Raw genomic sequence first — 15,789 nt, 5'->3', positions numbered from 1 at the left:
ACTCTCAAGGAGAAGAGGCTGAGGGAACACTCCTCAAAGGAGAGTGTTTATAAAAAGGGTAAGAGGCTGCCAGCTCTGCAAGCAGGGGGTGACATATCTGAGCTCCTGAGCCCCACAGGGGTGCCGAAGAAAGAATGCAGTTGGGCAAGGGATCAGTGGACTCAAAAAGGTTAAAGACCTCAGACTTAGACTATTAAGGTAAATAAAAGAGCTTAAAATGGTTCGTTTGATATTCTTCCACAGACACTATGTGCACAAACTATGGGATAGTATACAACACAAGAGATTGCTGTTTCTATATTTGTGTTTGGTTCACATCTTTGGTTTTGTAATCTACTATGTGATTTCCAAATGCCTTCTGTTATTCCAGAGTTTGGTCTTGGTTTAATTTGCTGTTTCACTTGGGGGTCTTACATCTCTCAGAAAGTATCGCTCAGTATAAGGTTACATATTCCAAGGATTCGTTGCATACTGTAAACAAAATCAAAAGGTGTTTGGTTTCTGTGCCTTCTGTTTAAATGATTGTTTGCAACCGACTCAAAATACATTCCTGAGAGCTGAGCAACTGCTTCCATAAAAAAGTACAATAGCAGGGATTTATCTTCCTTTTCCCTTCAAGAGTGAGGCACCCAATTTGTGTCAGATCATATCCAATTGTAGGTTCTTTTTGCACTGATACCAGGAAAATGATGCTACGATAAATTATATACCTTAAATGGAACCTAGACAGGTTTACTATGAACAGATCTAGCACAAACTAAATTAATTCTCAATCAAGGTAATCCAAATATTGTGCAAAGGAACAGTATTTGCAAAAGAACTCATCCTCCTGCCACCTGTTTGATCTTGAGATTTATCTATTTAATTGGTGCCAAATGCATAGAAGAGCATGAATCTTGCAAAGATCATCTAGTTCAATGTTCCCTATCCTATAGTGGTCAAGCAATCAAAAGTACAGTATCACTGCTTCTGCCTACAGTCTGAAGTGAAACAATCCAGCTTTGTTTATCACTTCATTCTGAGTAACTGAAATTGAGGGTTGAAACTTCCATAGAGGGCATGTGCTATTGTCAACTGCAATCCTATACACACTTAGCTACTGGTAAATCTCACTGAACTCAGCTGGTTTACTTCTGAGTAAACACGTACAGCAGACTTGCCCTGTAAATGCCATAGCTCTTTCCTAGAAACTGATGGAAATGCACAAGAGACAATAGCAGGCTTTACTTTCAGAGACTTGCTTTAAGAAATCCTTCTGCCATCTTGGAAAGTATGCAGTCCTAAATTGTACAAATGGAATTCATTGTGACTTTGCTTTGTGCTAATACGTTTGGGACTTGGAAGTGCGTGGTATGCATTAGAGACCTCTCTGCGGAAACAGTACCTTGGTGCAATTATTTCTTGTAACCCCCTCCCCCAGAAGAGCCCCCCCCCTTACAGCTGATGAAATCCTGCTCTAAAGGTCTCCACCTTAACTTTCCATAACAGACGATGCAGCAGATGAGTGACCACCGCTACGACAAGCTTACAGTTCCTGACGACGCTGCAGCAAACTGTATATATTTAAACATTCCTGGCAAAGGTCACATCTTGTTGCACCGAGCCCCTGAGGAATATCCAGAAAGTGCAAAGGTAAAAAAGCAAATAGAATAAAAGCTTCTTCTTATAAGGTGCCGATCAATGCTAAACTAATAGTGGCTGTGTAAGGGAAGGTGCGGAACGTTACTTTAGCCGTGCCTTCAAATACTAGCCATTTCCACTCCCCCTTGCACTGTGCGTTAAAGAGGGAAAAAGGAGTGGAAAGGTGAAAGTTTTATGTGCATGGTGCTAGCAAAAAAAATTAAGCAATGGGTCTTGTGCTGTGAATTCCAACAGCTTTTCTTAGCTGCTCCAGGTGATGGCACAAAGGTTGCGATTTTCAAGGATGTACCTGAGTGCAGAGCATTTTTGTATCATTCATATGTGTTTTCATACCTCAAGCCTAGGAGACCTGGTTACAGTTCCTGATGCTTAAGTCGATCCTTTGTAGCGCTTTTAAGTTTTCCATCATCTCTGCTCTGTAAAGGATTCAGGGTGCAGGTTTGGGATACTTGCTGCTACTGTAGTACTGTTTGGTTTAATCAGTTCTATAAGTGATGCCGACACATGCTGCGATTTTTAACCACCTGATAGTTGTGCAGGTCTTTCCTTGGTTCGCGCCATTAGTGCACTTGCATTTTTTGCTCCGATGAATCATTTCCCTGTATCCCCTTTCCAGTTTTAACAATTCGTTGGACCGAGAGAGGTTTTTAACCAGGCCTCCAGAAAGCGCTCCCCCTAAAGGCCTCTTTTTAGCCCTCGTCAGACTGAAATATGTGCTCCCAGTGTGATTTGGGAGCTGTAGACTTGTGTGTGTGTGTGTGAGAGAGAGATTTCCAAGTCAGAACAGCGGGGGGGGGGGGAGGCATAAGTGAATATGGAACCAAAGCACAATTTTAGTAGCGCAACCTCTTCTTTAAATACTTAGAAACCGTTTCTGTGAAAGTAAGAAATTCGCAAATATAACACCATTTCCCTCTTGTTTCTTCCCTCCCCCATAGGTCTTCGAAAAACTGAAGGACCACATGTTGATCCCTATAGCAAACACAGAGCTTGAAAAAATAGATGGGGCGCTCACTTGTTGTTCTGTCCTTATTAATAAAACTTCACAATTATGAGTTTACAGACTTCCTCCCATGTAACTGGCAATAACGTACATGCAAGGCAGACGAATCTGTACCCACTTTTTATTGGTTCCCTTGACAATCTACTGTACCACTGTGCTACTAACCTTTGTTTACAATGGTGCCCTTTCAGGTGGTAATTAAGGTGTGTGTGTATATATATATCTGCTTTTTTTCTGATGTAAAAGGACTCTGCTGCATGTTTGTCTGGACTTAACCGAAGACCATTATGACGATTAGTGGTTTATATAGTTGGTGTGAAACTGATCTAGAAAGCAGACGTAGGGGGCCACATCTAACATTACTTTTAACTGACACAAACCTTATGACCCAGGTCTTAAATGCTACTTTATAGAGTGCTCAGGTGCATATTGTGTACATTTCACTCCCAAGGCATGCTTTAGGTGCAGGATTCCAAATGGATGAAGCAAGTCAAGTCCCCTTAATGGCACATGCGGACAGGTGCTAGACAAAGTATAACTTTTAGAATCTAGCCTCCCTTCACACAAGCCAGCTTTATTGTTGTATTGTGTCCAGCAGTATGCTGATGACTGCCTACCTTGTACCCCAATGTAATACAGGGGTTAGGGGCTGATGGTCCAACTCTTTGCTTCTGCTGATGTTGACTTTGTCACGGGAATTTCAAATTTGTTCCCATAAGGGCTTTCTCGTCTTCTTTCCCCATTGATCTGCCTATCTTCCATCCCAGGTATTCATGGCCAAAAAAAATAACCTTTAGAAATAACAACAAAGCTATGGGTTATCTTCATGTTAGAAAAGAGATATGGCAGAAGGAAGGGGCTAATTATCTCTTCTCCCTCCTGACCACTTTTTAACTAAATATTGGTCTTCAAGCATCTTTTCTACCTACTGGGGAAAAGTTATGGTACTGTATATTTTCTCCCGTGTGTAAAAAAGGAGCTTGAGGAGGATTTGGGGAGGGGAATGGTTAGATGTGAAAGGCTTTAGCAACCCCTCCCCTGCTTATTCCTCCACTTGGACTTGAAGATATCCACAGCTGTTTTTCTTTACAAAAGGACTACATGTGACTGCCGTGTAACTTCTGCCATGTAACTTCTATAACCTCAGGCTTGAGCGATAGCTGGGACATAAAGGGCTCAGAGTAATACCAATGCCTTTAACTGGGGATGCATTAAGATGGATTTCACGCCCTCAAATCAGACTGTTACACTTCGGTGGCCTCTAGTCATTTCCCCTTGAATTTTGGGATGCTTTCTCATTAAAGCAAGATCTTTGCGCCTGTGCTAGGTGGGTTGCTTTTGTGCTTTGCTGAAGGCATCTGTTGGGATTGAAATTTACATAGCGTGCCATCACGCATGAGGCTTATATTAGTTCTTGCTTCAATCCATTTTTAATGTAAATGTGAAATCTACATTGGCCACAATACTCATGTTGCAAAGGCCTCTAATGAACATCTATAGCTGACATTGGTTCTGACGTCTGTGCTCATTAAGAGTAATGCAGAAATCAGCCTCGGTTTTATTCATCCCTGACTTTTTCTCTTTTGTTCTGTGTCTCTTTTTTCTTCTCCTTCTTCCTCCCCTTCTACCTTTGCCTTCCATTTCTCTTGTCTTCTCTCTTCCAGAAATCCCTATTATAGGTAACTAAAACAAAAGAAATTTGATAACACCATGAACCTGGGCTCCTGTGTAGTCCTTTTTAGAGTACCAGCTGCAGTGTGAAATGTACTGTGTTTTATTATTCCACAGTATTGTGTTGCTGCTCATGCCATGGAAGTGCATTAGAAGAGAATCGTGAGCAGAATCTATTGCAAACGGCGGGTGGCACCTAGGGAAAAAGTGTTACTGCAGAGGAGGGTTCTCAGGGGGATTTCATTCTGATAGTCTTGAATTTCAGCAAGGCTTAAACCACTAGTAAGTTTATCCTAGTGTATCCTAGAAGCTGAGACAATGGTCTCTTTGTTTATCCACTGGATAGGCAGATAGCTCATAAATAAATCTTATATCAATCTTGTTCTAAGAATAATCCACGTGTTCATGTGAATCTCAAACTTAATGTTCTGACACCCGTACAGTCGGCCTTAACAAATGATGTTAACAAATTTCTTCTTCATCTCACCTTCACCAATATTGCTTTACTTTTCATGTGTTTTTTTTTGTTTTGAATTTTCGTTTGATCAGAGTGCTTCTGAGAGCCAACAGTGAACTTCCTGGGAAGTTTCGGTAGTGAGAAAGAGATTGCGGGAGTTCTAGCTGCAGAAGTTTTGCTTTGGTTTTTTACTGTGGTGTATTCCTTCGAATAAGGAAGAGAGTTGTCTTCCAACAGGCTGCCATGACTACTCTGTCTAAGCTTTCAGGTTGTTGTGCTCGGAACGATGAATATCTTGGATGATTTTTCTAACTTTTAATTGTGTGACTGTTTACTATGGAATTCAGCTGAAAGAAATATTTCTTATGGTAAATTCTGCAACACGCTTAAGGCCTTAGTCATATGTTTTTTCACCACACACACAAAGAATATAGACAATTGCATTGTCTTGAAACCTGTTATGTCATTTCAAAGTATGGAGATACTATCTAGCTCAAGTAGCGCTAGGAACTCTCCAAGGGCTGACATACGGTCTGAGTATTTTATCAACTTCCTGGTTAAGGCCACTATTCTCCAATGCTAATTCTGTCTAGTTGCTGAGGTGTCATAGAAGGAAGGAAGAAAGATCGGGTAGCTGAGTAATAAGGAAAGAATCTCTGAAACTATTGAACCATGTAGGGAATCCAAGAAATGTAAACTGGAAAATGCTACCAATATCATCCTGTTGCCTTTTAGAAGGATTAAGTATACTTAAAAACTCTCTGGTTCGTGATTCTTTTGCCCTTTCATTTCTCCCTTTTGATGAGAAATTATACTGCGTCTTATTCACTTGTCAGGTATTGCTCATGTTCCATCAAGCCAGAAGCCTTAGAATGAGTTTACATGAAATTTGTGAAGTGAAATAAACATTCATGAAAGAGGCAGAGCTGATTCATATGGGAAGGGTTTTATGCGGTAAAGGGAATTAATATGAAAGCAATGCATTTCTTTCACCATTTGGAATTCAGTTTATAAGAGAGAGAGAAAATAGTGGAAGAATTGCAGTGATTTTTGTGACAATATATCCCTGCAAGGAAAAATGAAATAAAAACAGCTGCAGAAACCCACTCTTCAAGAAGTCATCATCTCTCCAGCTGAAGGAGGAAAGAGGAAGAGGTATGAAGTCATCTTCCCCAAACTCAAGCATCACAGCCCAAAGGATGAGAGTTCTGCTTTGTTATGTTTCAGTGGACGCCCTGCCAATCAGTCAATCAATCAATCTCCTTTACTGGCATGCAGGGACCCCTTGCCACAGAAGTAAAATCTGCAAATTCCTGTGAAAGGGTCTTCATCTTTGATGCTTTCTTTTGTCTCTGCATTCCAGCTTCAGAGCTGTGTTGTCAGTACGCCAGGCATATATCTTTCTAATTGAAGACTTGTAGATTATGTTTCTCATCTGCTTTTTGTGTATAAATTTGTGTGATGGGTTGCCTCTGCTGAGCTTTTGATAGTTCACTGAAGGCTTTTTGGGCACGTAGTTTAATTAATTTTATTTATGGATAAATTCGTATGTTGCGCTCCAAAACCAGTTTCTGTATTGTTTCCGAAACAAACAAACAAACAAAAATGGATTGCTATACCTGATTATGCAACAGTTCTAGGATTGCCAGCTTTCCTGATTTTTATCATTATGGTCCAGGAAGTTACTATCACGCCCGGTATCAAGAAACACCCCTCCACAATGGGGGGATTTTCAGAATTTAAAGGATGTTAATGTAGAGTGAGAGAGACTCATTTAGATCTTTATATGTGTGCATACTTTGTATTCTTTCAGCAGGTACATTTCCCTTCTCGTTATCGTGTGCCACATGGAAGTATAAGTAAACACTTGGAAATCTATGCTCCAGAATCAATGTTTGCAGTTCAACTTTGTAGCATAGCAAATTCCTTTCTGAGGCTGGAACTAGACTCTACAGCTAATGCAGAGCTGTTGCCAAAGCCAATTCTCCCCTTCAATATCTAGTGGTTTGTAACATAATCACAATGAGTATCCTTATATGTTATGGGTGGGGTTGGGGAAAAGGAAAAAGGGTATGGAGCTGTTGCTTTCAGCTACTGCCCGCATCTTCCTAATTTTGGCCTGAAGCACTGAAACTTTATCTAAATAATTATTTAAGCCTATGTTTGGCAGTTGTACAATCTGATTGCCCGTTGTACAATCAGTAGACGCAAATGGTAAGACCTTTCTTACACACCACTGCTTCAAATTTTGTTATTGAATATTCCATTATAGAAAATAACCATCTATTTAGAAAACTGCTATTTCCATTGAGGGTAGTTCAGCCTGGCCTCCTCTCAGTCCTGATATGTTATAAAATTCTTCAACATGTATGTTGGGAGCATTTTTTAAAAAAATGCAACACCCTTTCCCTGAAGTGTAGTCTAGATTGGTAAGAGTCCATTTGCCACCTGTTGATTCAGCTGGTAAGGTAAAAGTAAAGGACCCCTGGACAGTTAAGTCCAGTCAAATTTGACTATGGGTTACGGTGCTCATCTCTGCTTTCAGGCCAAGGGAGCCTCCACCTGTCTACAGACAGTTTTTTCGGGTCATGTAGCCAGCCTGACTAAACCACTTCTGGCACAGCGGGACACTGTGCTGGAAGTCAGAGTGCATGTAAACGCCGTTTATCTCCCCGCTGCAGCGGTACCTAGTTATCTACTCACGCTGGTATGTGTTCAAACTGCTAGGTTGGCAGGAGCTGGGACAAAGCGACATAAACTGGCCCTTAACTTCTGATAAAATCTAAAATGACCTCTCTTGCACTACCCAATTCAATGTTCGGAACTGCTTAAATGAAAAGATGGCAAGCCTAGCACTGTTGTATTCTGCAACTTGCTTTGTCCCACTGTTTCCTCTGTGATCCATGACCTGCCCAGAACTTTACACTTTCCCCCCAAACACTTTGGTGGTTACAAAATTGGAAGCACCAGATAAGCTCTCCCATTTCATTTCTTTTTATCCTTGTGTTGTTTAGTTTATTTTGGGGCTGAAGAAAGTGATGCAACTTGTGGGTTTCCTTGTTGGACAAAATGTGATTGGTGTCATCTAAGGTTCCCCTCCTTATGCCAACAAGAAGTTTGTATACATGATGTACCTTACATTGCTACACTTGGCATTTTTCCACTCCCACCCACACCACAAAGTATACACTCAGTTGAAATATTTCACAGATATGCCCCGTTTTAGAAGTGTACTGTGGCATTTTTTGTTAAGGACAGGCGAAACACAGCAGTCCCATAAGATGGGATCATAGCTCAGGCAGAACATCATGTTCAGCTTAGTGAAGAACTGTCAAAATCTCCCCCTCCCTGTCTTCTCCCTCACTGAAAGCAATCTCTGGTACAACTTTGGCACTTATTTAAATATAGGCAGGGCAGAATCCATTTGAGTAATAATCAAATGTTTCTCAGGAGTTGGTACATATCCATACAAAAGAGAGACTGTGTTGTTGTTTTTTGAAGAGCATTTTTTCATCTGTTAGAAGCTGTGAGCAAAATATCAGGGACCTTACTTGAACTCCCAGAAAGCTTGACACTGGATGCTTGATGGTGTAGCTTGTATGAGATCTACTATGAATCAAGTGCATTGTGTTCCTTTACTATGCACAGATATGACTACTAAATTACCACAGTATTTTAGACTCTGTTACCTTTGAGAGACCTTTATTACAATCCAGTATATTGTTGCCCACTTTTTTGTGCCAAACATCCACGCATTCCATAGTCTGTTAACACTGGAAAAAGTTGATCCAGATTTTCCATTTTGTTTCGTCTTCTGCAGTTTCAGTACTTCATGTACACATATCACTATGGAATAAAGTGTCAGTTGCACCTGGACCATGTGTGCTTTGTTCCAGTAGACGACTTGAATTTTCTGCTTAGTTTGGGTTTACACAAAAGTTTGCATTATTTTGCCAGCCATGCAGAAGTGGAGATTAGTAACAGACCTTACTTTTTAACATTGGGTTGGAAATAATAATAATGATGATAATAATTATTCAATTTATATACCACCTCTTATCAGAAGATCCCAAGGCAGTGTACAACACTAAAAACACATAACAGAACATCAATGATATAAACATAATTGAAACATTAAAAAAAACATACTGACAAATCTCGTTTGTGACTTAGGTCACAGTGAAATCAATGTGAAAAAATTAGTCATGACTTAAGTCTCATTAATTTTAATGGGAACTAGCAGTGTCTACTCTAGGGGAGACCCAAATAATTTGCTGCCTGAGGCAAAGGACAAGATTCCACCCCAATTCTATATTCAGAAGCTGACTAGAATGGCCATGGAAACTTATTTCAATAATTGCAATGGAATATTGCCTGAAGGCAATGGGCTACTTATGGGGGCGGGGTGCAGAACAGGCCATATGGCATACAAAGCCCTGTCCTTTAATAGGAGGGTATGACCCAGAAGGTTCATTCCTGCTGCTCCCGCTCGCCCCAGCACTAGTTGCCTGACACAGTTGCCTCACTCTCCCAACAGTAGGGCTGGCTCTGTTCTATACAGAATTGAGTCTGTTTGAGCTCAGTAGCACCTAGTCCCAAATTAAGTTTGCACAGGATCGCTGCTGGGCAGAGCAATCCTAACCCTGCATGGAGCAGGGTGGGGATGATCAGAGTGGCAGAACCACCATTGCATCAGAAGTCTCTCAAGGCAGAATGGGGTGGTGGTTTTCTTGGTTTGTTGTTGTTGTTTTCCTGCACCAGCTCCAGGCATATTGCCCCCCCCCCCTCACTTGGCAATGGGGCCAACATAGGATCCAGCTTAGCTTAGCTTTGCTTGGACCATTTGGTAGCCTCCAAACCCATAGTTCATAAAAGCAAAATATTCCCAACTATTATATTGGTAATGCTATTTAGATAATTTGAGTACTTAATGCTTATATAGCAATGTCCACACTACTTTAATAAACCATTATTGCAGTCCTTAACATCTATCCTGTAAGATGGGTCTGTGTTATTATCCCCTTATTGTAGGTGAGGGTGCAGGTAGGGATGTTTGATAAATTTGATTTATTTCAGATTCTGATTATGAACTGACTTGATCAGTGCCTCCCAGACTTGTACCTGTACAGAAGAGAACATAGCCACCGAGAGTGGCTGGGTTATATTATTATTATTATTATTATTATTATTATTATTATTATTATTATTATTATTACTACCTTTGGTTTTCACATGCACTGAATTATGCAACAAGGTGCTTAATTTAAAACAACAGAGCAAAATGCAGTTTAAAATCGTATTTTGATATAAAATAGTGCATAAATGTGAATACTGTTGAAAAAAACACAGGTCAATATTGAAAATGCAAAGCAGAAATAACTAGCCACCGTATCTTCTTTGGTGTGCTCAGGTGGAGATAATTTGCAAGATCATGATGAGCACCTCACCCCCATATCCTGCATCTCTCATTTCCACTTATTCTAACACTTTAAAAAGGTAAAGGTACCCCCTGACTGGGGTTGCGGTGCTCATCTCGCTCTGTATGCTGAGGGAGCCAGCGTTTGTCTGCAGGCAACTTCCGGGCCATGTGGCCAGCATGACTAAGCCGCTTCTGGCGAAACCAGAGCAGCACACGGAAACGCCATTTACCTTCCCGCCGGAGTGGGAATATTTATCTACTTGCACTTTGACGTGCTTTTGAACTGCTAGGTGGGCCACCACTAATCACTGGTGTGTCATTTGTAAGTACTTGAACCTAACTGGAGCTTTTGTGAAGCAGAGAGTCAAGAAGGAGAGAGAAACATCCATGAAGACGGTGCCCTAAAGTCACAATGTTTCATCAGCATCAGCTTCCCTGTCCCTTGATTTCATGGGTTATCTTTTGAACTGAGACAGCATCTTGTGCTAAGTCCAGAGAACTTTGCAGCTCAGCTCTACAAATATTGACTTGGAGGTAAATCCCACTGTAATTGATTGAACTTACTCTGTGTGTAGGATTGCTTCTTTAAAGAGATGATAATGCTCTTACATTATTTAAAATAGCAAAACCATTTAGGTTACAGAAATAATAGTTATATTATTGTTCTACGTATATTGCTTATATTTTTATACCTGCATTTGATTATTATATATGATAATATTAAAACGTGTGTGTGTCTAAAAAAGAACAGCATATAGAGGATATATTTAGAGAGAAGAGTTTTTCACAGCAGTGTAGTACCATCTAGTGACAGCTGGAGGCTGGTATGACTATTAACATGCAAGATTAAAGTCTACATGACATGTAACATTTACCATAGTATAAATCACATTATGTAATACAATATATAAATTTGTATTTTTTGGGGGGGGGGGTGAATGAATGAATTCATCCATCCATCTATCTATACACACAGACACACACATATATAAATAGTTGATATATTACAGTAAAGGTTGCATTAATCACTTGCTGGAAACTGCAGGAAGGCAGAGTGCTCTTGTGCTTGCGTCCTTCTTGTGGGTTTCTCACAAGCATCTAGTTGGCCGTTGTGAGAACAGGATGTGGACTAGCTGGGCCACTGGCCTGATCCAGCAGGCTATTCTCATTTCTTTATTCATATTTAGATTTATTTATCAATTAATCACTTTAGCTTCATGGCAGAATGGTAGTTTTTTTTAATCCTGTCTGCCAGCCTTAATGCTAACCCAGAGCTTTCCAAACTGTGTGTCGCGACACATTAGTGTGTCGGCTGCAACATGTAGGTGTGTTGCGTGAACTCTCCTCTTGGGGCTGGAAAGGGGTTAGTTTAACCTCCGGTTTGCTAGTAAAACTGAATTGCTGCGTTGTGAAATGATCCATGTCTAAAAAGTGTGTCACCAACATGAAAAGTTTGGAAAGCTCTGTTCTAACCACTATACCACTATCACTATAAGCGTGATTTTAGCTAATTTGGCACAGTTTAATGAATACGTAAGGCACAGGTGTAACACACGGGGCCCATGATCAGAATCTCCCACATATATATATATATATATATTAAGTTAAATAGTAGCTGGGTATGTATGTGTTGGATTGGGACTGCAGTACTGCAGCTAATATTGCACAGGTGCAATGTTTTTGCCCTCTACAACTGTCAGAGCTGCTTGAAGATCCTAGCTCACAGAGGATCACGCTAGCCAGCGGTCATTAAGTAAAAGTCTTTATTGAATTACAGTTTCCATTCTCACGCTGCTGCGCGCAACTCTACGCCTAGTAGCTAGGTCGGCGAAGCTCCGTCTGAGTCTCCGCCCTGTGTGCACCAACTTAATATCCTAGCCTTGCTCCACCTTTTCCTCCTGACTGTCCTCCTCTGGGTCCCTCTACCCCCCGGGGCTTCTTCCTTCCGGGATTCTTCTGACGCTGACCCAGACCCTCCTGCCTCCTTGCGCCGGGCTTTAGGACCTGGCTCTCTTTCGGGGCTGCTTACTGCGCCGCCTTCCTCTGCATTTGAACTTGGCGCGCGCGCCCAACCTTCCACTTTCCTCTCAACCGTTTCTTCGCTCCCCGATGGAGGTGTGGCCATCCCCGACTCATGTCCTCCCTCCTGTGGAGGTGTGGCCACTCCTGACTCATGTCCTCCCTCCTGTGGTGAGCTGCCAGCGCTTCCCCCCTGGCTCCCTTCCTCTTCCCTGCTTCCTGGCGGTGACGCTGGTCCCGATTTCCAGCTGCTCCCCCCTGAGTCCTCTCTGGCTCTGTCTTCCTGGGGTGCCCCCCTAGACTCCCCCCTTGCCCTCGCCACTGGTGCTCCTTTCTGTGAATCCTCTGATTCACTGGAAAGACTAGGAGATCTCGGGTCGTCGTCGTCACTCATCTTTTCTTCTGCCTCCTCCCCTTCGCTCTCTGTTTCCTCCCTTGCCCGTGCTTCTGCTCCTAAACCCCTGACATCCATCCCCCCCTCGAAGCCCCCCATTCCCCCCTCCCCTCCTTCCGGTGCTGGAGCTGGGGGCTGCTGTCGCAAAGGGACGAACGTCGGGTATCGGTCGCTTCCCGTGGCAGGCCTCCATCTGAAGTCTCCCGGGTCTTCCTCCCCGCTCTCGTCGACGACAGTCACCTCCGCTTCCATCTCTGTGCCGCCGTGCTCGAAACCAGGGTCGTCCCCGAAAACGTCCATGTCCGTCTCTCCCTCACTTCCTCCTGTCGGTGTTGCTCGTCCTGGGCCTTCCAGCCACCGTCTGCGCCACTGCTCCTCTGGCCTATCGTCCCACCAATACGAGGGTTCTGATGCAGATCCCGAGGGTGACCCCTCCGGGGAACGGACGTCTTGTGTCGGGTCCTCGTCCGAGTCGAACCCCCGGAAAGTGCTGGCCGAAAGTGTGGGCGTGAAAAGCCAGTCGTCAAAATATTCTGCTGGCATAGGTCTATGGGGAAAGAGGGCATGAAACTCGTCTTTGAGGAGAGGTTCGTCCAAGGCGTAGCCCGGCACCCAGCTGTTCGCACTGGCCGGGGTGCCCTCCTTGGCGAGAAAGTATTCTACCCCCTCTTCCCCCCATCTGGAGTCCAAAATCTCAGTGACTTCGTTGATGCGCTCCTTCTGTGCCACTTCCGCGTGCCCTGTTCTGTCTCTGACCGGACTCGGCGCTGTTCTGGGTTCCTGGAACCTGTGCGGTGCCTTGTAGGGAGTGAGCACCGATCTGTGGAATACCGGATGCATTCTGGAACCCTCCGGAAGTGCCAGTCTGAAAGCTACCGGGTTGACCTGCTCTTCGACTTGGTAGGGCCCCAGTTGCTTATGCCCTAGTTTCTTCTTGGCCAACGACCTGGCCGGCACTGCGTGGGCTGCTAACCAAACCCAGTCTCCCACGTGGAGCTCTTCTCCAACCCTTCTGTGCTTGTCTGCTTGTACCTTGTATGCGTGCTTGGCCAGCTCCAGGTGGCGCCTCAGCTGATCGTGGACCTCCTGCAGCTCCGACGCGAACGCATCTGCTGTCTGCGGCTCCCCCTCCCCCATTCTTTCCAGTCCCGGGAAGGTTCTGGGGTGCCTCCCGTTGTTGGCGAAGAACGGCGTGACCCCCGTGGACACGTGCTTCGTGTTGTTGTAGGCGAACTCGGCAAGCGGTAGGTAATCCACCCACGTCGCAGGCTGTTGATTTGCATAACATCTCAGGTACTGCTGCATGATGGCATTGACCCGCTCCGCTTGCCCGTTGGTCTGCGGGTGTCTCGCCGACGCCAGGTTGATCTTGACGTTCAGGAAGCCCATCAGCTTCTGCCAGAAATTCGAGATGAACTGCCGCCCCCGGTCGGACAGAATAGACCGTGGCAGACCATGAACCTTGAACACGTGGTCTATGAACAGTTTGGCGGTTTGCTCCGCAGTGGCCACCTTCGCACACGGAATGAAATGCGCCATCTTGGAAAACAGGTCCACCACCACCAGCACTGCCGTCTTGCCCCTTGAGCTGGGCAGATCCGTGACAAAGTCCAGAGCCACCCTTTCCCAAGGTTCGACCGGAGTTTGCAGCGGTTCCAACAGTCCGGCCGGCGGTTTGTGCACTGGTTTGGCCCTCTGGCAGGTGTCGCACCTCGCCACGTAGTCTGCGACCTCCCCTCTCATTCCAGGCCACCAGAAATCCCTGGCTACTAATTCCACCGTCTTCTCCTTGCCAAAGTGCCCGGCCGTGGGCGCGTCGTGCAGCTGCTGCAGCACCTTGGCTCGAAGTTCGTCTCCCGGCACGTAGATGGCCCCTTTTCGGATGAGCAATCCATCTCGTAACCGGAAACCGTCGGCCGCTGCCTTGCCCCTTTGCACCTCTGCCATCTTTGCTTGTGCGAAGGAGTCCTCCTGCAACGCACGTCGCACCGCCTCTAGGTCCACGGTCGCCGCGGCGCACGCCCACACTGCTGGTGCGAAGATGTGCATGGCGGCCGCTGGCGTTGCGTCCTCCAGATACTGTGGCTTACGGGAGAGAGCGTCTGCCATGATGTTGGTGTCCCCCGGGACATACTCTATTCGGAAGTCGAAGTTTGCAAAGAACTCAGCCCAACGTATCTGCCTCTGGTTCAGGAACTGTGCCGTGCGCCAGTGCTCTAGATTCTTGTGGTCCGTGCAAACCTGCACCGTGTGCTTGGCGCCGATCAGAAAGTGCCTCCACGCCTTGAACGCTGCGTGAATGGCCAGCAACTCCCTGTCCCAGATGGTGTAGCTCTGTTCGGACTTGCTGAGCTTCCTGGAGTAAAACGCTCCCGGTCGCCACACCCCCTGCGGGTCTTTCTGCAACAGGACCGCCCCCACGGCTCTGTCCGAGGCGTCTGTCTCCACCCTCATCGGCTTGCTGGGGTTGACATGAAGCAGCTGCTCTTCCGACGCGAAGAGACGCTTGAGTGCCTGAAAGGACTGCTCCGCCTGCGCTGTCCAAACGAACTTCTTCTTCTTGGAGCTAAGCGTGTCAGTGATGGCCGCTGTCTGCATCGCGAAGCCCTTGATAAACTTGCGATAGAAGTTCGCAAAGCCGACAAACCGTTGGACCTCCTTCCGGTTGCGCGGACTCTTCCAATCCAACACCGCTCGAACCTTGGCGCTGTCCATGGCGAGCCCCTTGTCAGACAGCTTGTAGCCCAGAAAATCCACCTCCGGCACGTCAAATTGGCACTTCTCCAGCTTGGCGTAGAGCCTATGTTGCTTTAGCCTGCTCAGCACTTCCTTGACGTGTCCGTCATGCTCCTGCTGCGACTCCGAAAAGATCAGGATGTCATCTAAGAAACAGACGCACGTCTTGTAGAGAAGTCCCGCCAACACGTGATGCATAAACGCTTGAAAAACGTGGGAGCCATTTTGCAATCCAAAAGGCATAACTCTATATTCGTAGGTCCCCAGTGGCGTGAACATGGCTGTCTTCCACTCATCTCCTTCCCGCATGCGAATGAGGTTGTACGCCCCCCGCAGGTCCAACTTGGTGAACACTCTGCCCTTCCGTACCTTTGCGAGGAGGTCGTCAATACGGGGCATGGGGAAGTCCGATGGCCTAGTCAGACTGTTCAAAATCCTGTAATCCACTA

The 15,789-nt window shown here is 45.0% G+C and overlaps 1 protein-coding gene across 5 annotated transcripts in view; it reads left to right on the top strand.

Annotated features, from left to right (window-relative positions):
• DDAH1 (dimethylarginine dimethylaminohydrolase 1) overlaps positions 1–8,648 on the top strand; it is a 131,772-nt gene extending 123,124 nt beyond the window's left edge. For all 5 annotated transcript variants that reach the window (XM_083511240.1, XM_083511239.1, XM_083511242.1 and 2 more), the window contains 2 exons: positions 1,489–1,632; positions 2,580–8,648. In XM_083511240.1, coding sequence (XP_083367366.1) covers positions 1,489–1,632; positions 2,580–2,696 — 261 coding nt within the window. In that variant the 3' untranslated portion in view covers positions 2,697–8,648. The remainder of the gene's footprint in view (positions 1–1,488; positions 1,633–2,579) is intronic.
• Positions 8,649–15,789: the final 7,141 nt, after the last annotated feature.

Source organism: Podarcis liolepis (genome assembly GCF_965112155.1).
Source record: "Podarcis liolepis genome assembly, chromosome: 6".
Lineage (NCBI taxonomy): Eukaryota > Metazoa > Chordata > Lepidosauria > Squamata > Lacertidae > Podarcis > Podarcis liolepis.
This window is presented reverse-complemented; position numbering and strand designations above follow the sequence as displayed.